The 21,919-nt window shown below is 45.7% G+C and overlaps 1 protein-coding gene across 5 annotated transcripts in view; it reads right to left on the bottom strand.

The window, feature by feature from the left end:
- ANO9 (anoctamin 9) overlaps positions 1–21,919 on the bottom strand; it is a 519,627-nt gene that overhangs the window by 23,806 nt on the left and 473,902 nt on the right. For all 5 annotated transcript variants that reach the window (XM_085644947.1, XM_085644948.1, XM_085644950.1 and 2 more), the window contains 4 exons: positions 17,978–18,125; positions 10,957–11,055; positions 10,025–10,118; positions 9,102–9,214 (listed from right to left, as the gene is read on the bottom strand). In XM_085644947.1, coding sequence (XP_085501073.1) covers positions 9,102–9,214; positions 10,025–10,118; positions 10,957–11,055; positions 17,978–18,125 — 454 coding nt within the window. The remainder of the gene's footprint in view (positions 1–9,101; positions 9,215–10,024; positions 10,119–10,956; positions 11,056–17,977; positions 18,126–21,919) is intronic.

The following is a 21,919-nucleotide window of genomic DNA, read 5'->3' as shown; positions in this document are numbered from 1 at the left end:
GGAGTCTGTATCAGGGGGGCCACTTTTATGCCATCATGGTGTTTGTAGGATGGGAGGGCTAATTAACCAATGGGTCAAAGGTTGCCATGGAGGAAGCCTTCCAACTTTACCTCACTTCCAGGAGGTTTGGCCAAAACAATGCCACAGTACACTTTTCTGCCTGAATCCAAGATTGCTTAGGTCTTCTTTCCCTGTGTGGAGCTTTGAGCACACCACTAAGGTGCGTCCAGCATAATGAGCTACGTCTCCAGGAAAAACAGTTTTTCCCCTCTGGAGGGGATCCCAATCTGTCTGCGTACACAAAGGAGCAGGTAGGCTAAGGTGTGATGGACATTCACTGAGGTGTTAGTCTCTTTTAAGCTGGGTCATCTGTGGCCTCCCGCACGGGAACCACCCTGCTGGAGCAGGTGACCCCTCCTCCCATCAGCAATTCTCTTTGTTCGTGTCAGTGCTTCATACTTCCTAGCAGGGGGCTACCTGTTGTCTCGGGTGACAACTACTGTAGATAGTCTGTAGGGCTAAAAGAGGTTTAGGCAACAAAGGGGTGATTTTTTAAAGTCTTCCCAAAGTTTTTTCCCGATAAGCACTCATAGAGAAAGTGTTTTTAATCTAAATAAATATTGACTGAAAACACTCCGTCCATCATTTCCTTTGGTTTTTGCTTTGTTCGCCATAAGTTGGCAGGGTATGCCCAGACGTGAGTCCCTTGCTCACTTTGCCACTGGATTCAAGCAAGCCTGGCTGAAGACGGCTGAAATGCCAGAAACCGGTCCTAGGAAGCTTGTTTCCGGTCCAGGGAAGACATGGCTTGGCAGTTCGGGCTGGACTGTTCCCATGAGGCACAGGGTCAGACTGATTTGCATATGGCCATGTCTGAACTGGGGTGGCAGAGTGGGCTAAAGAACGGTGATGGATTAAACCCAGATCAGTTGACTGGGGGTGAGTGCTTGCAATGTTCAACACTCCGTCCATCATTTCCTTTGGTTTTTGCTTTGTTCGCCATAAGTTGGCAGGGTATGCTCAGACGTGAGTCCCTTGCTCACTTTGCCACTGGATTCAAGCAAGCCTGGCTGAAGACGGCTGAAATGCCAGAAACCGGTCCTAGGAAGCTTGTTTCCGGTCCAGGGAAGACATGGCTTGGCAGTTCGGGCTGGACTGTTCCCATGAGGCACAGGGTCAGACTGATTTGCATATGGCCATGTCTGAACTGGGGTGGCAGAGTGGGCTAAAGAACGGTGATGGATTAAACCCAGATCAGTTGACTGGGGGTGAGTGCTTGCAATGTTCAACACTCCGTCCATCATTTCCTTTGGTTTTTGTTTTGTTCGCCATAAGTTGGCAGGGTATGCTCAGACGTGAGTCCCTTGCTCACTTTGCCACTGGATTCAAGCAAGCCTGGCTGAAGACGGCTGAAATGCCAGAAACCGGTCCTAGGAAGCTTGTTTCCGGTCCAGGGAAGACATGGCTTGGCAGTTCGGGCTGGACTGTTCCCATGAGGCACAGGGTCAGACTGATTTGCATATGGCCATGTCTGAACTGGGGTGGCAGAGTGGGCTAAAGAATGGTGATGGATTAAACCCAGATCAGTTGACTGGGGGTGAGTGCTTGCAATGTTCAACACTCCGTCCATCATTTCCTTTGGTTTTTGCTTTGTTCGCCATAAGTTGGCAGGGTATGCTCAGACGTGAGTCCCTTGCTCACTTTGCCACTGGATTCAAGCAAGCCTGGCTGAAGACGGCTGAAATGCCAGAAACCGGTCCTAGGAAGCTTGTTTCCGGTCCAGGGAAGACATGGCTTGGCAGTTCGGGCTGGACTGTTCCCATGAGGCACAGGGTCAGACTGATTTGCATATGGCCATGTCTGAACTGGGGTGGCAGAGTGGGCTAAAGAACGGTGATGGATTAAACCCAGATCAGTTGACTGGGGGTGAGTGCTTGCAATGTTCAACACTCCGTCTATCATTTCCTTTGGTTTTTGCTTTGTTCGCCATAAGTTGGCAGGGTATGCTCAGACGTGAGTCCCTTGCTCACTTTGCCACTGGATTCAAGCAAGCCTGGCTGAAGACGGCTGAAATGCCAGAAACCGGTCCTAGGAAGCTTGTTTCCGGTCCAGGGAAGACATGGCTTGGCAGTTCGGGCTGGACTGTTCCCATGAGGCACAGGGTCAGACTGATTTGCATATGGCCATGTCTGAACTGGGGTGGCAGAGTGGGCTAAAGAACGGTGATGGATTAAACCCAGATCAGTTGACTGGGGGTGAGTGCTTGCAATGTTCAACACTCCGTCCATCATTTCCTTTGGTTTTTGCTTTGTTCGCCATAAGTTGGCAGGGTATGCTCAAACGTGAGTCCCTTGCTCACTTTGCCACTGGATTCAAGCAAGCCTGGCTGAAGACGGCTGAAATGCCAGAAACCGGTCCTAGGAAGCTTGTTTCCGGTCCAGGGAAGACATGGCTTGGCAGTTCGGGCTGGACTGTTCCCATGAGGCACAGGGTCAGACTGATTTGCATATGGCCATGTCTGAACTGGGGTGGCAGAGTGGGCTAAAGAACGGTGATGGATTAAACCCAGATCAGTTGACTGGGGGTGAGTGCTTGCAATGTTCAACACTCCGTCCATCATTTCCTTTGGTTTTTGCTTCGTTCGCCATAAGTTGGCAGGGTATGCTCAGACGTGAGTCCCTTGCTCACTTTGCCACTGGATTCAAGCAAGCCTGGCTGAAGACGGCTGAAATGCCAGAAACCGGTCCTAGGAAGCTTGTTTCCGGTCCAGGGAAGACATGGCTTGGCAGTTCGGGCTGGACTGTTCCCATGAGGCACAGGGTCAGACTGATTTGCATATGGCCATGTCTGAACTGGGGTGGCAGAGTGGGCTAAAGAACGGTGATGGATTAAACCCAGATCAGTTGACTGGGGGTGAGTGCTTGCAATGTTCAACACTCCGTCCATCATTTCCTTTGGTTTTTGCTTCGTTCGCCATAAGTTGGCAGGGTATGCTCAGACGTGAGTCCCTTGCTCACTTTGCCACTGGATTCAAGCAAGCCTGGCTGAAGACGGCTGAAATGCCAGAAACCGGTCCTAGGAAGCTTGTTTCCGGTCCAGGGAAGACATGGCTTGGCAGTTCGGGCTGGACTGTTCCCATGAGGCACAGGGTCAGACTGATTTGCATATGGCCATGTCTGAACTGGGGTGGCAGAGTGGGCTAAAGAACGGTGATGGATTAAACCCAGATCAGTTGACTGGGGGTGAGTGCTTGCAATGTTCAACACTCCGTCCATCATTTCCTTTGGTTTTTGCTTTGAAAATGATTTCCACATTGTTTCTGGTGCAGCAGCAAAAGTGACCTCTGATTAAGGACACTGTAGTGAGTAACTCTGAAAGATAATGCATATCCAACTGATATACAGACTTGCTGCGCACTCGCCTTGGGGATGTCCTCACCCAAAAAGAATCCAACTGTAAAAGACTGAAATCTTTCTTCAAAAGTCTCATTTTAATTGAATCCATAGCAACATGAAATGTTGTTCTTCTATGTTAAATTCAGAAATGTCTTTAAATAAATAAACAGCGAGAGAGACTGAAAATAGCTTGAAAAAACAAAAGCAGCAACCGATAAAGCCCAAAGTGACAAATTAACTCATAAATCAACAATGATTAAATAAAAACAAAACATAAAGTTACACAGTTATGGTATCTCCCAAATGTATCCTGCCAACACAAAACTTTTGTCGTTCTTTACATTTTACTAAACGAAGCTCCTGACCACACAAATAGTTATAATTATTAAATGCTTTCAAGTCTGTCAGTTAGATCAAATGGTTGCAGAGAGCTCAACCTTTTTATCCAAAAATCTTTTCATTGCAGCAACCTTTTGTTGCTAGCGATTCCCTTGCTGGATTCAAGCACTTCCACAATCTGGAACCGCAATTGACTGGCGTTGTGTTTAGGTTCTTGCCAATGCATGGCTACACTTAGAGATTTCAATTTATGGGTATAATGCTTTTATGTTCACATATTCTCACTTTGATCTTCTGATTGATCTTGCCTATGTAAAATAGGCCGCAAGGGCACTTCAAAGAATAAATGCAATTTCTTGCATCACAACTAGAAGTGTGTTTTAGGAAAATGTTGTATCCACAATGAAGGTGAATTAAAATGTTCCCAACAATTACATTATTGCAGTGAGTGCATTTTCCACATCTTAATGTGTCTTCTCCAACTTTGATGCGTAACCTGACTTCTCCAAATAAAAATTTCCAAAATCCTTTTCACTTTGTAGAATTTCCCACCTTTTGGAAATTTTATTCTTGATTTGTTTGGAACGAGTGGAAAAACTTCGATACAAATGTGAATCTTGTTTGTAATCGTTTCTGATAACAAAAACTCTCTGCTTTTAGTTTGTAATCAAATGATCAAATCTTGTAAAATAGTTTCAGGGTGCCTTCATTTGGTAAACCTCTCAGCATATTCCTGTAGTGTGTCTTCAAAAGAACTTTGTTCAGATGCTATTCATCTGATCCTCATGAATTGAGATTACTGATGTTGTTTTTCAGTACTGTGGGATGAAAATGAGTACACCAATCTATTGTTCCGGTCAGTGCTTTTACGAAGCACCCTTGTTTGCAATGATCCACTCCGTTTGTATATTTCAACATCTAACAAAGTGATCTTGTCTTTATTATTGTATGAGTGTTTTGAATGTTGGAATTTCTACTGTTTAGTTGAACAGTGTTGTCATGTAGGTTCTGCATTCTGTCCATCAATTATTCTTTTTGCATTTTATAAGAGTCCGACCACATGATGAAAATAGCATTGATTTATCTCGAATACATTTTCAAATGTTGGCTTCTAGTGACATTGTTATGAATACAATAGGATTCAAATTTTTCCATGGCAATATTAGCATAACCGGGCATCCCAGTAAATTCCATTGATGTACCATTTTTTTATTTAAAGTAAAAAACTTCTATGCCATTCAAAATAGCTGATACAGAAAAAAATGTAAGACCTCAATCAGAAGCACTTTGTTAGCTAGTAAGTGTCTGTCTCAGCAAAGCCTATTCAATAATGGCCTCAGTTCTATCCTGATGGGAATTGGATGTATACAAGGCATTGCCATTGATAGTACATAGCCAAATCTCTTGGTCAACCCGGCAATCAATGTTTGACAATTTATTCAGAAAAGATGTTTTGTCAGTCCTATATGACCTAAAGGCCTGTACAATAGTGTGAAGGAAGTAATCAAGGTATTTCCCTAAAACATCATGAATGGAACCACATGCCTCTACAAGCAGTCTAAAAAGAGGATCAAACAGATTCTTATGAATTTTTCCCATCATCTACAGTTTTAGTCTTTTGGTAAATGTTGTGGACAAAAAGCTCTTAGTTTGGTCAAAGATCCATTCTATTCCTATAGCCTTATTCAAAATGTTTTCCAAAGTATTGTGAAAAGATTGTGTGGGGCAGATTCCCATTTCATGTATATTCTTCCATCGAGATGTCACCATACTTTGGAATCATAAAAATATTTGTTCAATACCACTAATTGTTCTCCTTTATCTGCTTGAAAAAACGATGTTATCATTTTCAGCCAAATACTTTAAAATGTTCCATTTCATTGTGGATAAATTGGATTTTTTTTTAATCTAACTTCAGTTTAGTCAAATCCTGGAGTACCAGGGTTTCAAATGTACTCAGAATTTTATGAGAATTGGCAGATATAAAAGTACTTTTGAGTTTAGACTCTTTACACCCTTCTTCCTCAGTGTCAGGAGATAAATGTGGTAAGGTGAAAAAAATATTTGAGCCTTAGATTCTGCATGATTTAAACATAGCTATATCTGTTTCCAAATTGTTAGTTTGATAGGTAGGAACAAGTTATGCCCCCTTTTTAAGGCTTTTTAGTTGATGTGCTAATAAGGAGTAATCAGAGATGTTAATCACTAGAGGGCTTATTTACAAGCCCCTTGCACCGCCGGTGCGTCACTTTTAATATGGGAAAAGTGATGTAAATAAACCCCTAGATTTTCTTGTTGCTGTGATGCTTGTGCTACTGTTGATCGCTCACCTTGTCTTTTTCTTTTTCTTTTTCCTCTCCTTGTCTTGGTAAACCGAACGGTTCTGGTCGATGGCTGGCCGCCAAGCTGGTTGACAACAAGGTACCTTCTGTGATTCCCCGTGTGTCTGTGATGGATCTGAGGACACTATATGGCTTCCTATGGCTTCCCTTTACTGCTTGTTGAAGGCTCACTTTCCCCTAAACTGCTTTCCTCTGAAGAGAATTCGAGTTGCTTTCCTATGCAATCTTTTTTGGGCATAAACTTCTCCCCATGAGTATACACTGTCTAGTTTATAATCAATGGTGTCTCTCTTAAATGTTTTTATCTTACAGTCTTTGGTTTCCTTGGTGTTTTCTTCTAATTTTTTGTGTTAATGTTATCACAAGTGATCTTGACGTTTTCTGGTTCTAAAGTTTTAGTTACCTCTTGTTTGATGCAATGAATTTAAAATTCCAGGTCATTCAAAACATTGACTTATTCTTTAATGATCAATAGTATTAAATCCAATGAACACTTATTGAGTATTGCATACCATTTGTCTGTGAACTGCTGTTGGGCTTGCATAATGTAGGTTCAAAGGAAACATTCAAATCTCCCAGTCTTTGTTTAACCATGTAATATTGTATTACATTTGTGGCATGTAGCCATTGATTTACCTCTCTTTTCAGTAAATATTCAAGTTGACGAATATTCGGTCTTGTTGTATTGGATGTAGAGACCTCTAGCTTGGTCTCTTTGATCAATGAGTAAATCTCCAATGCTTGTTCATTGCATACATCAAAGTATCTGCTTGTTTTTCTTTGGATTTAGCTATGTCATAAGTAACCAAGGTGTCTGAGGAACATTGAGTAGAAGTTTGAAAGTCTTTCAAAAGTTGTTTTCACAATTGACACTCAGACAAAACGTTTTTAATCTAAATAAACATTGACCGAAAATTATTTCCTTGTTGTTTCTGATGCAGCAGCAAAAGTGTCCCCTGCTCAAGAACACTGTTGTGAATAACTCTGAAAGATGCCGTATATCCAACTGATGTACAGACTTGCTGCGCACTCACCTTGGGGATGTCCCAAACCAAAAAGTCCAACTTTGAAAGACTGAAATATTTCTTCAAAAGTCTCAATTTAATGAAATCAATAGGAAAATGGAATAGAAATGTTGCCCCCCCAATCCTCTTTTTTTGTGTGCAGTGGAACCCTCCAACTCCTGGTGCCACTTCCTCTGCTGCACCATTGCCACCTATGACCTTGATCTGCTGCTATGTGCCTAGTCACACCTTCCTTCTCATCTACTGATGTCGCTTCTATGACTGGAAACTAAAAGAAGCCCTAAGATGCTCAAACTATCCCCACACTGGGTCATATCAGCCCAACCTGATCTGAAAGCAGCGCAAGCCTGCAGCCCACTGGGAAAATGCCAAAGTGTTACAATACCAGTACGGCCCTGGTGGCTGCTGCAAACAATTCGGTGATTGGACTCCATTTCCCACAAACCTCGGTGTCAATGTGCATCAAATAGTCATTCTTCAGTCACTCAGGATATCTCCTCTCAGAACATGGCCCCATTCATTTGGTGGTTTGTACCCTAGAAGTCCGTTCGTCCTGTTGGTAAGCAGTCTCTCTAAGACTACAAGTTACGAATGTCTTCCTACCCAGGCACTTCAGCCTGCAAGACTACCTTGCACACAGTCTCATCCGGGGTCAAACGCACGCTGAGCCTCCCAAAGAAGAACTCATGGTTGATCTAATTCACTGTAAGATTAACCTGTTCCAGCGTACATTCCTTTTTAGATCTGATACTAAAAGATAATGTCCTCATGAATTCTTTTTATAGGTAATAATATGAAAATAAAAGTGACATGTAGAATTTCATCAGATTGTCTATATTTATCTTTCCTTACATTTAATTTAAGGGAAGTAGTACTTATAGAATGTTGTGATCCTAGGCAAACTGAACTTACATGGGACTTCAATTCTGCCAAAACTATGAGATGTTCTAAAGATCTGCCAAGAACTTCAAAACTCAAACTTCTTCACCCTTCAATGAAACACGAATTTCCATTGGATTAGAGGGATCCGAGTTTGGTCCCATCTAGTTTTCTCTGAACTAGTTTCTACAACTTGCCCAGTGTAAATATGTAGACGTAGATCTGTCTTCATGGTCTCTTGGAAAGAGAAAGAATCCGGGCATTCTCAGGGGTTCTATGCCAACTAGTAAACATTGTAAATGGAAAGCAACTCAGAAATACAATCGAAGACATTAAGTTAATGTCAACTCAGTCTGCATCTGGAGGAATATTAATGGGATTTGTGGATTGGGGAAAATGGCTTCCTGACATTTGCGATTGCTCTGGGACTTAGCAGCTGGGTTCAAATCATGTGCCATTGATTGAACTGACTGGACAGGGCTTTGGGCATATTCAGGCATTGGCGCACTGGAACCCTTCTTCCTTAAGGGCAGTGTGGTGGTCTCAAATCACAAGCTGATTTAAGTTTCAGTGAAAGCCACTTCCTTCAAATAGTTTACTTGGCAATGGTTCACTCATGGTTCACTCATTCCCATTTAAATGCAGTTAAGAGTAGTGATGTCCCTCTGCGTAGTATTCTAGAGCCTTAGGAACCTGTAACCCTATGAGAGTGAGGAGTTATGTATCCTCATTCGATGTTAAAACTTGTCTATGTGCGGCTGTTACTGTCTGTGTTTCTATTTTCTGTTGCAGGTTCCTGCTACTGGATCCATAGCTCTTGTATTTCCTTTTAGGTTTCCTCTTGGTAGCGCTAGGGATATTTCACACAATTCTTCTTTGAGCTACATCCCCAAAACCTTAGGAACCTGTAACCCTATGAGTGTGACTAGTTATGTATCCAACCTTGTCCATGTGTGGCTGTTACTGTCTGTGTTACAGTTCAGGCACTGCCTACTGACAGCCAGGATACATGGGAGAGTAAAAGGCACTGGTGAATTACATGAGAGCGACCCTCCAGTTAAAAGTAGATCCCCTCTCCCCTCCAGAGGACGCTCGTCAGCTGTTCCCTCCATGGCACTCACCTGAGTTCTTCCAGTAATTCCTGGTGCTTCGTTTCCAGGGCTGCGTTTTTTACAGACTGGGGGATGTCCGGCACAAACCAAGCAGCAATAAACTTAATGCAAACAACCACGTGCTGAAAAAAAAGCGGGAAAATGCGTTATAGCATTTACTTATCAGACATAGGGGGCGTCTTCCATCCCACAATTCTACGGCCAGGACAAAAGACCCATTATTCAGATGGACCCCAAATTCAGATGGGAAATGGATGGGCCAACTGCTGAGGCAGTGATCAATGCAGCAGTACATCCCAAAGTCATAGTACAGCAATAGCGCAGGGCCTGAAGGCAGACTAAGAGTAACGTAGCATCGGTTTAAATTACCTTGTCACACCCCATGACCAATGGCGGCTCCTCTGCTAAGGCGGAGCAGCGTCACCCCACTGCTCATAGAGCAGTGAAAAGAGAAAAAGTAAAATGATAATAAGGTTATTATGGTTTTATGTTTGGTTGCTGCGGGCTGGGTCAGGGCAGGGCTGGGGCCTCAGGGTGGGAAGAGGAGAGGACTTGCACACTAAGTGCGCATGACTGCTTGGCTGGCCGTTTTCATCCGGCCAAGCAGCCATGCTCACTTTGCATATTCCCCACCAGGCTGTAACGGACAGCCTGGGGGGGAATATGCACAGGTTCCCTGTCGTGATCTGAGGACCGATTCACAGCATTCAGACCAATCACAATGCTGCATTGCAGCGTTGTGATTGGCTCAGGGGAGCCTGTGTGCCGGGTTCTTCCTGCAGCTTCTTTCAGAGCAGAAAAGCGGAGGAGAGACACGCCGCAGTCGGAAAGGGAAAGTGTTTTTTTGTTTTTAAAATCACCCCGACCTCCCCACCCCCATTTCCTACCAGCCACTACTGCCCATGACAGCTTTTCAAGAAGTGTGCTTTTACCTCAAACACAATCACAAACGCCAGGCGGGCCGCGAAGATGTGCCAGAACTGCACAGAGAAGTTATAGTCATCAGCGTTTCGGTAATCACGATACCTGTGGGTGAAGAAAGTATGAATTTAGAAGCCAGGCGGACAAAGCCACTGAAAGTAGTGTTCAATAAACAGTAGGGCTGGGCAGAGGTTCTCCCCTGTGGAACTCCGCGATGTGACCAAAAACCTCTGCCATGCTACGCGTTGTCCCACAAGCCGGCGGTGGGCTTTAGGTTGCGCTGTTCGCACTGATTTTTAGCGCCGGGTGTTTGTCCTGCAATAGAAAGTCTGCTTCATCTGCATCATGCACAGCGCAAGAGGGCGCTCCTTCTTTCTGCCACTCGAGTAGATGTTCTACTCGAGCGGCAGCTTCATCAATATGAACGGATGTTTTCTCAACGCGAGCGGTTGCGACCATCCGCGACCGCCCACGTTGAGAAATCTCGCCGGGAGGTGGTCTGGAATAGGATTTTCCGCACTCGCCAACTTAATGTTGGTGAGTGTGAGCCAGGAAAAAACTCAGCTCTGGGTTTTTGTAAACTCTGCGCGCTAGGAAGATGAAGGGAGACCAGGAAAAAAAGAGCCAGGTTATAAGGTATGAATGAAAAAGTAAATACATTCCTAACATGGGTACCCAATGGGAGGCCCGGACCAAACACAAGAGAAGGAATAACCACTTCTTTACCACAGTAACCAACCCTTAAAACAGCACTTCATTCCCAGTTTGAAAGGAAAACATCGTGGCACTGAACTTCCCAATGAACCACGTGCATAGTTACGAACTGACCTCAGCCTAACCACAAGACCATAATCCTTGCCGATGGCACCTGCTTGCTTGGGGTGAGAGCCAGGCAAGCCACGAACGGAGGCTTCCCAGGCAGCGATGAGGGCCCATACTGTACCTGCAATGGGTGACGTTCATCCCGGAGAGCTCGCTGTCTCCCTCGAACTCCCTGGTCGGGAACACCGACAGGCTGTTGTTAATGTAACCAGTCAAGCAGCTGCAGGGAAGAGAACAGAGAACACAGCCGATAAACGCACGGTCGTAGGACTGAATACCCGCTCCGCGAGGATCTGCGCCCATTTCAAATACCCCGTCCACCACTGTGCAAGAGAATACAGGGTGGAAGAGGGGGAGAGAGAGTGTGTGTTTGTTCGTGCAAACCCATGCACACACACACTCACACACGTGTGCAAGAGTGCACAGGGTGGAAGAGGGGGAGAGAGAGTGTGTGTTTGTGTGTGCAAACCCATGCACACATGCACTCACACACGTGTGCAAGAGAATACAGGGTGGAAGGAGGAGGGAGAGTGTGTGTTTGTGTGTGCAAACCCATGCACACACGCACTCACACACGTGTGCAAGAGAATACAGGGTGGAAGGGGGGGAGGGAGAGTGTGTGTTTGTTTGTGCAAACCCATGCACACACGCACTCACACACGTGTGCAAGAGAATACAGGGTGGAAGAGGGGGAGAGAGAGTGTGTGTTTGTGTGTGCAAACCCATGCACACACACAGTCACACACGTGTGCAAGAGAATACAGGGTGGAAGAGGGGGAGGGAGAGTGTGTGTTTGTGTGTGCAAACCCATGCACACACGCACTCACACATGTGTGCAAGAGAATACAGGCTGGAAGAGGGGGAGAGAGAGTGTGTGTTTGTGTGTGCAAACCCATGCACACACGCACTCACAAACGAGTGCAAGAGAATACAGGGTGGAAGAGGGGGAGGGAGAGTGTGTGTTTGTGTGTGCAAACTCATGCACACATGCACTCACACACGTGTGCAAGAGAATACAGGCTGGAAGAGGGGGAGAGAGAGTGTGTGTTTGTGTGTGCAAACCCATGCACACACGCACGCACACACGTGTGCAAGAGTGCACAGGGTGGAAGAGGGTGAGAGAGAGTGTGCACTTGTGTGCACACCCATACAAACACATACTCACACACGTGTGCAAGAGAGCACAGGGTGGAAGAGGGTGAGAGAGAGTGTGTGTTTGTGTGTGCAAACCCATGCACACACGCACGCACACACGTGTGCAAGAGTGCACAGGGTGGAAGAGGGTGAAAGAGTGTGCATTTGTATGTGCACACCCATGCACACAGGTACTCACACACGTGTGCAAGAGAGCACAGGGTGGAAGAGGGTGAGAGAGAGAGTGCATCTGTGTGTGCACACCCATGCACACAAGGACTCACACATGTGTGCAAGAGAGCACAGGGTGGAAGAGGGTGAGAGAGAGTGCATCTGTGTGTGCACACCCATGCACACAAGGACTCACACATGTGTGCAAGAGAGCACAGGGTGGAAGAGGGTGAGAGAGAGTGCATCTGTGTGTGCACACCCATGCACACAAGTACTCACACACGTGTGCAAGAGAGCACAGGGTGGAAGAGGGTGAGAGAGAGAGTGCCTGTTTTTGTATGCACACAAGTACTCACACACTTGTGCAAGAGAGCACAGGGTGGAAGAGGGTGAGAGAGAGTGCGTGTTTGTGTGTGCACACCCATGCACACAAGTACTCACACACGTGTACAAGAGAGCACAGGGTGAAAGAGAGTGAGAGAGAGAGTGCGCGTTTGTGTGTGCACACCCATGCACACAAGTACTCACACATGTGTACTACATTTGTATGTCTTCCACTGCTTAGCAATTCCAACCTTGTATCTTCTGCTTTCTGGAGTGCAGTCACTGCTCTCCCCTCACATCAGTGAATCACTAATTGTACTGAGTCATCATTAATACGGAAACTGATGAATCGCGACACTTTATGGTGCACCAATAATAATGATACACTATTGATGCTTGACCACCAGCGAAGCAAAGCGATTTCTCATACAGCTCTAGTAATGTAAGTGACAGAGAACAACCATTGACACTGATCAAATATTGATACTGAGCCTCCAATAGCACCAAAACATAGATAATGATCTTACAGGGTAATAACATTGAGCCACCACTGATAACACTGAGCCACAGATGATACTGAACCAGCACAGATACTGACCATTGTGAACACCAGGTCACTAATCACAGTGAACCAATGATAATGCCGAGCTAGCGCCACTCTTAATCCTGAGACACTGATAACGCTCAGCCACCTTTACTAGAATCACTGATAGCTTTGAGGCAGTCAACTGAAGGAGGCATTGATAGTACTGAGCCTCAGATGGTAGTGAGAAATATATCTCACTGAGTTGAAAAAGTGATACTGAACCAGTGTTAATACTGAGCTATCGATGAAACTTAGCTATTGATATAGCCAATACTCTGGACACTAGTTCATGGCACTCCTGAAAAGTAATATCTGATACATTAATTAAAATGATCGCTAAGTAGTGATAACTATTGGGATAATGTAATATTGATTGTGTAAAAATTAAATGTAATTCTGGTATGACATATTAGTGGTTCAGGGGTTTGATGAAAATATTTGTATGCCATTGCACTCTACATTACCTTACTCAAAACCAATGCACCCTAAGGCACTGCACCTAAGCCAACTACTTTGCACCATCGCACTTTACACCACTAAACTCTACAATGTCTACTCTGTACCACTGCACTCTACGGATCACACAATACATCACTCTACATCAATGCACTCTACGCCACTCTATTCTACTCTGCACCACTATCACTGCTCTCTAGGCTACCCTACTCTGCAACACTCTACGACCCTGCACTCTGACAGACTGCACTCTATGCCACTGCACTCTCCTGTGCACCACTCAACTCTACACCACTGCATTCTACACCACCACACCCTACGCCACTTCACTCTATGCCACTGCACTCTACGCCACTCTACTCAACAACTCTGCACTCTACCCTGCACTACCCCATTCTATACCACTTCACTCTATGCCCCTCTACTCCACTCTGCACCAATCTACTTTATGCCACTGCATTCTACACTACTCTACGTCACTACTCTACACCACTTTACTAAAAACCAATTCAGTCTACACTACTTCACTCTATACCAATCTACTCTGCACCACTGTACTTTACACCACTTCACTCTAGGCCACTCTGCTCCACTCCACTCTACAACACTCCACGATACTCCACTCTATGATGCTCTACTCCGTTAAACTCTGGTCCACTGTGACTCTACTCCACTCTATGCTACTCCACTCAATGCCACTCCACTCTACAGCACTCTACAACACTCTACTACACTCTATGCTATTCTATGGCACTACTCCACTCTACGATGCTCTATGCAACCTCTTCTATGCCACTCCATGCAACTTTACTCCACTCGACTCTATGACATTCTACTTCGCTGCACACCACTCTACTCTGCAACACTCTACTCCACTCTATGCAACACCCTCTACACAACTCCATTCTACACCACTCCACGGGACATTATGCCTCTCCACTCTATGACACTCTACTCAACTCTGACACTGTGCTCTGCTCGACGCCACTCAACTCTACGCCCTTCCACTCAACGACACTCCACTCTCTCCATGACACTCCATAACACTGTACGCTACTCCATGCAAATCCATTTCACTCCTCCCTCTCCACGCCACTCAACTTCCCTGTATGCCACTCTACACTACTCCATAACACTCCACTCTACTCCACTTTACGACACTCCACTCCACACCTCTCTCCTTTACCCTACTAACTTTTAGCCATGCTGAACAGCAGCCACTCTGGTGTACAACATTGCCAAAACACATCGCCACAGCTAATAGCTCTTCCATAAGCAAGACCAATTGGCTTTGCCAATGCTTGTTAAGATTTTTGAGAATGACTCGAGATTAGTCTCTCAGTATCCACTGATGGCCATCCTGGATATCAAAGTGATCAGAGAGTGGAGATAGACCTCACACAATAAGAGCAGACCTCATTAACAAGAGACTGAAAGAAATCTTAATTACAGAATGATTTGGTAACAGATAACTGAATTTTGGGAAGCTTTCAGGCTGGGATGGGGATTTAGACTGTAGCTTGGTGACAGCATTATGACGTTTATGGCAAATGTTTGGACAGTAACCGAGAAGCCAATTAAGCATGTTTTTAGGCGAAAGTTCATTGTGGCCACCACATTTTGCTACCAAGAATGCATGGTGGTAATGTCTTTAGATGAAAACAGAATAATGTCATAAGGGTAATGGACGTCAGCGATACATAAATCTCTTGCTACGTGTTGGATACACCTCATAATAGAGAAACCGTCTGGGTTCGGGTCACATCAAACAAAGTCATTTAGTGGAGTCAATCAAGATTTGACAAACTCATGATGTCGCATTAAGAGATGACCAGGTGTTTGGTAATTTTCACAGGCGTACCATACTACCATGCAGCTATTTAAAAGGCACAGCAAGATTAGCTGGTTGGCCAAACAATTTGATATTGGATAGTGCCTTTGAGCTGCCAGAGCATACTTCTATATTCATGGGGCTGATGGCATGAGATACAGGTGTCAAGCAATGTTTGAAGGAACTGATGAGTTTGGTTCAGCACCTGAAAGCGCATGACGATAGTGTACCCTTACCCACTGCCCTGTACGTGTTTCAGAGGGTAGTATACTCTATAGTTCACTTTTATGTTGGTGTATGAATTTGTTATAGTCCAGGAAAAAGAAGGGGACATCTATAAGTAAGACAGACATTACTAGGTTAGTTGTCTTTGAATGGTGGAGTTAAATACCCCCACTCATCTCCCAGGCATTGAAGAAAAAATTACTTACTTTCTGTAACAATCTTTCTGGTGGATACTCTATCTACCTGAAGTTTTCTTACTGATCCTTCCTGCCTCCCAGATCTGAAGGATGGTCATAGGTCTTAGTAAACGTGCACACACCTGGCATCATGTCTGGAACCAAATACCAAAGATACCCCTCATGAAGGTCAGTAACAGATATAAGCGGGGCTTATAACCTGACTTTCTGGGAGGGGACATTTATAGCAATGCACTTTGTTAAAAGACATTTGGAAAAATAGATATTAAAGATTTAGGTGCCGATTCCGATCCTGGAAAAATATTCTCCGTACGAATCGTATCTGGATTTTTTTCCGTACGAATCGTACAAGTCCCGTACAAACTGGCAAGTACGATTCGTATGTTAAAAAATCCATACGAATCGCATTGGGAACATTCCCCAACACGTCCTCGGGTCAGAAAAAGTGTCCGACACGTCCCCGGCAATTTGAACCTACGAATCGGTAAACTAAAGTCCGAGCGCGCAAGTACGATCCGTCCGTCCGTCTGAATGCACAACCGTATGGAAAAAAGACCGTCCGGAGCGAACTCCTATAGCAACCATGGAGACGTCCAAACATGTGCCCGGTACGCGCCGAACACCCCCCCCCCCAGACCCCAGTATGTACGCGCCGTACCCCCAGCCCCCCCGTTTGTACGTGCCGTACCCCCAGCCCCCCCGTATGTACGCGCCGTACCCCCACCCCACCCGTGTATGTACGGAGCGTACCCCCACCCCCGTATGTACGGAGCATACCCCCACCCCTGTATGTACGGTGCGGACCCCCAGGGGTATGCTCCGTACATACGGGGGTGGGGGTATGCTCCGTACATACACGGGTGGGGGTACGCTCCGTACATACGGGGGGGTACGCTCCGTACATACGGGGGGGCTGGGGGTATGGCGCGTACATACGGGGGGGGCTTGGGGTATGCTCCGTACATACGGGGGGGCTGGGGGTACGGTGCGTACATACTGGGGTCTGGGGGGGGGTGTTCGGCGCGTACCGGGCCCCCTTTTCCTCACGCTTCATGGCGTACTTTGCTTTTCCGGCACTTTTTGGGTGCAGTAGAAATATTGCCATCCGGAGTGCTGTCGGTACGAATCGTACTTGCTGGTACGTAAAAAGCTGCCTAACTCCGTACGACTGTCGCGTATGCGCTGTCCCGGATCACATTCGTATGTATTTTTTCGTCGGTCGGTGTTTTTTCCGATTCGTACAGAAATGGTGTTTCCGTACGAATCGTACTTGCATGTTTGTACGGTCTTTTTACCGGGTACGAGTCGGATGGAGAAAACGCTCCGTCCGACGATTCGTACCCGGTTTCTCCAAAATCGGAATCGGCACCTTAATATCTATTTTTCCAAATGTCTTTGAGAGAATGCAAAGGAAGCAATCTACGGATCTGCATTGCAAGGGTACAGAAAAAAGTAAACGGAAATCAATGCACCAGGGTGGGAGATATATGGCTTAAATGATGTCATGCTGGCATAATTTCTGGCACCTAGATGGAGCCAGCGCTCCCTCCCAGCACTGGGGACCTATGAAAAGATTCCAGATGTAGTCCGGCACCTGGGGGTATTCGACAGGTGAGGAGTTGCCGGTTGAAGCATCCATTAGAGAGACTTTGTTGTATCCATTTTGTCTGCAGATAGTGGTGCATTGGTTTACCTAGGTAATCTGAGGCAGTCTGGATCCTGGTTTGTTCTGGCCCGGCCCTAGTCTTACCAACACTACAGGGTGTCACTAGCCTGAGGCTGGACACACTGGAGGAGTAGGGGTCAAGCTCAATGTATAAGCATGACACACACGCACAAACATACATACATAGGTGGGTTTGGGCACAGCAGATAATGAGGTCAGACTGATGTGATAGAGAGGTCAGAATAAGGATATAAGGAAGGTCAGGCCTGAATTATAGGCACGTCCTGTTGACCCTAGTCGGAGGGCAGCCTGCAAGTATAAAAGATCGGGTCTGAGACATAGGGAGGTCTACGGGGGGATATGCGGAGGTCAGATTTTGGGCTTGGGAAGGTCAGGCAGTGGACATACAGTGATCAGTGTGGGGCAGAGGAGTCTTAACGGGGCCCCTGCATGTTACAAACGCGGTACTGGAAGTAAGCTCAGAAGTCAGGTCAAGAGGTTAGAGACAAATGGTGAACGAGTAGAGAAGGTTGAGTACACTGAGTCACTTACTCTATGTCAGAGGTGTTGCTGGAAGCACAGGGCCCATAGAAGTATTTGTAAATGATTCTTGGGATGAAATCAGAGGTGATAGCAATCACCAGCCCATTGGAGATGACAGCCAGAACCCCGATCGCCTCCAGGACCTGCAGCCATATACCTGTAAGGTAAAGTAGAGTGGGTGAGAGGAAGCAAAGAAGGAATACAAACAATAACCAGATCCACCCCCAGAATAGGGGCAGTGAAAGATGCTCAAGAATCCTAGGGCAGTGACACACAGTCGTACAGGAATCAGAAACAGTAAGAAACATCCCTCAGAATTCACAACAGTGACAGCATGCCCCCATGAATCAGGGTGGTAGCACGGATCCCTTTAAATTCGGGCAAAGTAACACCCACATTACTCTGTAATCAATGGTAGTGACACACCTCCTTCAAAAATCAGGACAGTGACATCTGCAGCCCTTGGGACTCAGTGACAGAATAAAATTCTTCAAGGTTCAGTGAGTGGCTAAACGCTCCTCTTCGGAATCAGTGCAGTGACACGCCTTTCACTGGAATTAGGCACAGTACCACTCGTTCGCCTCAGGAAACAGATGAATGTAGATATCCTGGTAGTGATACCCACATCCATCAGCAGTCATGGTCCGAAACACATGCCTTAGATGCCCTGATGCAGTGACACACACCGCTTAGGAATCGTGGCAGTGACTCCTGAATCCTGGGAAACTGATAGTAGCACCCATAGCCCCCAGTGAAAAAGACTTCCGTATCCGGGGCAATGACACCCACTTCCTCTTGGGAACTGAGAACAGTGAGACAGATTTCCCAAAAATTGTACAGACAATCCTTCAGGAATATTGAACATTCCTTGGAAACCAAAGGTAGTAAAATACTCATCTCTGAGAAATCAGGGTAGGTAACAACCACAGCCTGTAGACATTAGAAGCGGGGTGTTATGTATGACAGTTCAGCCCCTGCAGTACTCATGGAATCTAACATAGGGCTCCCCTAATCAGTTCAGGGTCTGGGAGACAGGTGAAACTCAGGGGCGATTCAGCACATTTTGCAGCGAGGGGCCCATTCCAATAGCCAATTAGACTTTATTATTTAGAGATTACATATCAAGACGTGAGGCATAGATTTGTATTTCTTTAATATGCCTTCGCCAAACAATAGAACACGAGGACTATAGAACACATGAACAGTCTGAACCAAACTAAAACAGAAGGATGTAAATAAAATGGTGCCGATGCACAGCGAGTAACAAAGCCCCATTGAGAGGTCACCAAAGATAGAATTACAAGTGGCTGAAATCACTTAGGGAACAGAAAGTGGGTGTTCCGATGAAGAAAAAAGAACAGTGTTGTGAGGGTGCAGTACCACAGGCTGTCACTAGGTGTCCCTTGGGACCTCTTTTGGCCTCATAGGGTACTGCACCCTGCAACATGGCTAGGGAAAGGCTAGCATGCAGCGGTGAGAGCTGCCGACGGGTGAGCGGGAGGTAAGTGTTCCAGTCTGGTGTCAGCTCAATATCCTGTGATAATGGGTTTATTGTTTAATTTCCCCCGAGCCCATGGCTCCGTGTGCTATAATTACAATCAACTAAAGTAATATAACATAAGAATTCAGAAGCAGGTGGTGCAGGTTCGGTCTATGGCTGGGTCTTCAATGGCTGAAGAGACGGAGAAGCTGCCGTCTGGAGATCCCGCTCAACTCCTGGAGACATTGAAAAACAGGTCAGTTATGGGGTAACGCATCAGCATGTGTGGTAGTAGACCAATCTACAGGGGAGCAAGTCATTGATGCAACAAGTAGAGCAGGGAGTTTTTCTGTATACTTTAGGGTGCAGCACAGCAGCACTTGCCGTGGCAGAACTCACCACAGGGTCTAACTACTGCGATGGAAAGGAAACAGCCCAGGCCCAGAAGTTACAGTGCTCCCTCATCTTCACCAGTCCTGGAAGCCGGAACAGCATTACATACAGCGGGGATAGTTGGAGCTCAGTACAGATTGGTTGACCAGCCTGCAGACTATATATGTAGTTTGTGAATAAGGAAAAAAGAGCCTCCTAGGACAGGTCATCTCTGGGTATTGGGGCACCTAAACGTACCACCTGCCTGGGAGCTAATGTGCCTATGGGCAGGGGCGTGGCTTTGTCCTCCTCTGGGTGGCAGCCTTGATGCATATCAGAGACGGGGAAAGCTTTGAAGCTCACCGCCTTGATGTGTCACTTTACTAGCCAACCTGTCAGGGAGGGAGGTGTCACCTACTTCCCACCCAGACCTTTGTTTCTAACTCATGGGAGTGTTCACACCTCCTGGCAGGTGTTCATATTCCTGTCTTGGGAGCAGCAGCTTGTAGGCTGTCAGCCAGGGCAAAGGATCGTCCGTGGCAACCAGGTGAGCAACCTCTAAGGTAGCCACCTGGGTGCATGTCACATTAAATCTTACTTTAGAATAAGGTCAGGTTTAATGAGACATGTTGTATGATACAAAACATGACATATTTCAGTGGGACCATAATGGAACTGGCTAATTCAGGGTGCCTCAGTGCTAGCCCATGTTTGTCTATCGCCCCCTATCACTTATAGTAGCCCTTAATGGAAAGAGGCTGCTGGTGGAACATAGACGCTTGCACCTATATGTCCACACCTTAAATATAATGCTCCCTGCCTCCTGGGCTCAGGAGGCCCACCTTAGGGGTGACTGACATATATAAAAAATAGTGATGTGACCTTGCCACTCATAGTGAGGGCAAAGTCGAATTGGAGCAGTTTGCACTGCTCTTGCAGTCTGCAATGGCAGGCCTGCTGTCATCTATTTACTTGGGTCACTCAGGGTGGCACAATCAGTGCTTCAGGCCCTGGTGACCCTTATAACTTCCATGCCCTTTGTACCACTGACAGGGACTTATAGGGTGGTTAAAGTCCTTCCCAATTGGGGTTACCAATTCACACACATCAGTGTTTGAGAGGGAGCACAAGCACTGGGGCCTGGTCAGCACTTTCAAAGTCAAAAACTATCAGCATTGGGGTCCAAATAGGGCAAAATGTGGGAAGGACACCTGCAAAAAAACGGTTTTCTTACACTCCTATTCTTATATTTTCTCTTAGGTAAACCCGCAAACTACAAAGGTATACTCTTGGTGTTTAAGAGAGGGCTACATACATCACATTTAAGGTTTGGCTGATAAGATATACCGTATGAAGGAAACATTGAAGGAATCATTTAGTGTGACATCTAGTGAGTCTGGTACATATATATATGTGGTGGTTGAAGGCCTTAAAAACACGATAAGGAGCACAAATAGAGCCACGTTGGTGTGGTGTTTTGGTCTTCTAAAATGCATGAGATGAAATATAAATAGAATAATTTTGGACAATGGTCAGTAAATTTATATATGGGTGTTTTTGGTCATTGTGTATTGTCAATACTTGGTGACTATCTGGTGTGTAGTGTACTTATGCAATTTGGTGGAATCTTCTTATTTGCTGGTCTTTAAAAATGAAAACATTTGTCAATAGATCTCTAACTCACAGAACTCACACATATAACATAGGAGTTTATTTCTTTTATTTAGTACAAACTCTACATGTTTGAAAGAAAAAGGACACTGTAAAAGGAGTAATTGAAGAAGGTGGTTATGTGTTATTGAGGCCATCGAAACGTGCATTGATCCATCACTCATGCCCTCCACCAAGGGCATCAGAGAGTATTGACAAGCATATTTTAGGGACAACTTCCCCTCCATCTCATAGAGGTATGGGCAATACTCACAGTTCCATAACAACATATACACCAGGGCACCGCATAGCACTCTATCCCTGCCGGGATACCTGTCACCAGGCAAATCCCCCCAAAATGTTCAACTTCAGGCATCACAGGGTAGGGCAGAAAAGTCCTGGACCACCCCTTCTGCCAGCCCAGTGCCCACACAAATCAACACCCCACC

The sequence above is a fragment of the Triturus cristatus genome, chromosome 3_1, assembly GCF_964204655.1.
Source record: "Triturus cristatus chromosome 3_1, aTriCri1.1, whole genome shotgun sequence".
NCBI lineage: Eukaryota > Metazoa > Chordata > Amphibia > Caudata > Salamandridae > Triturus > Triturus cristatus.
The sequence above is the reverse complement of the archived record's forward strand: the minus strand, read 5'-3'. Positions and strand labels throughout refer to the sequence as shown.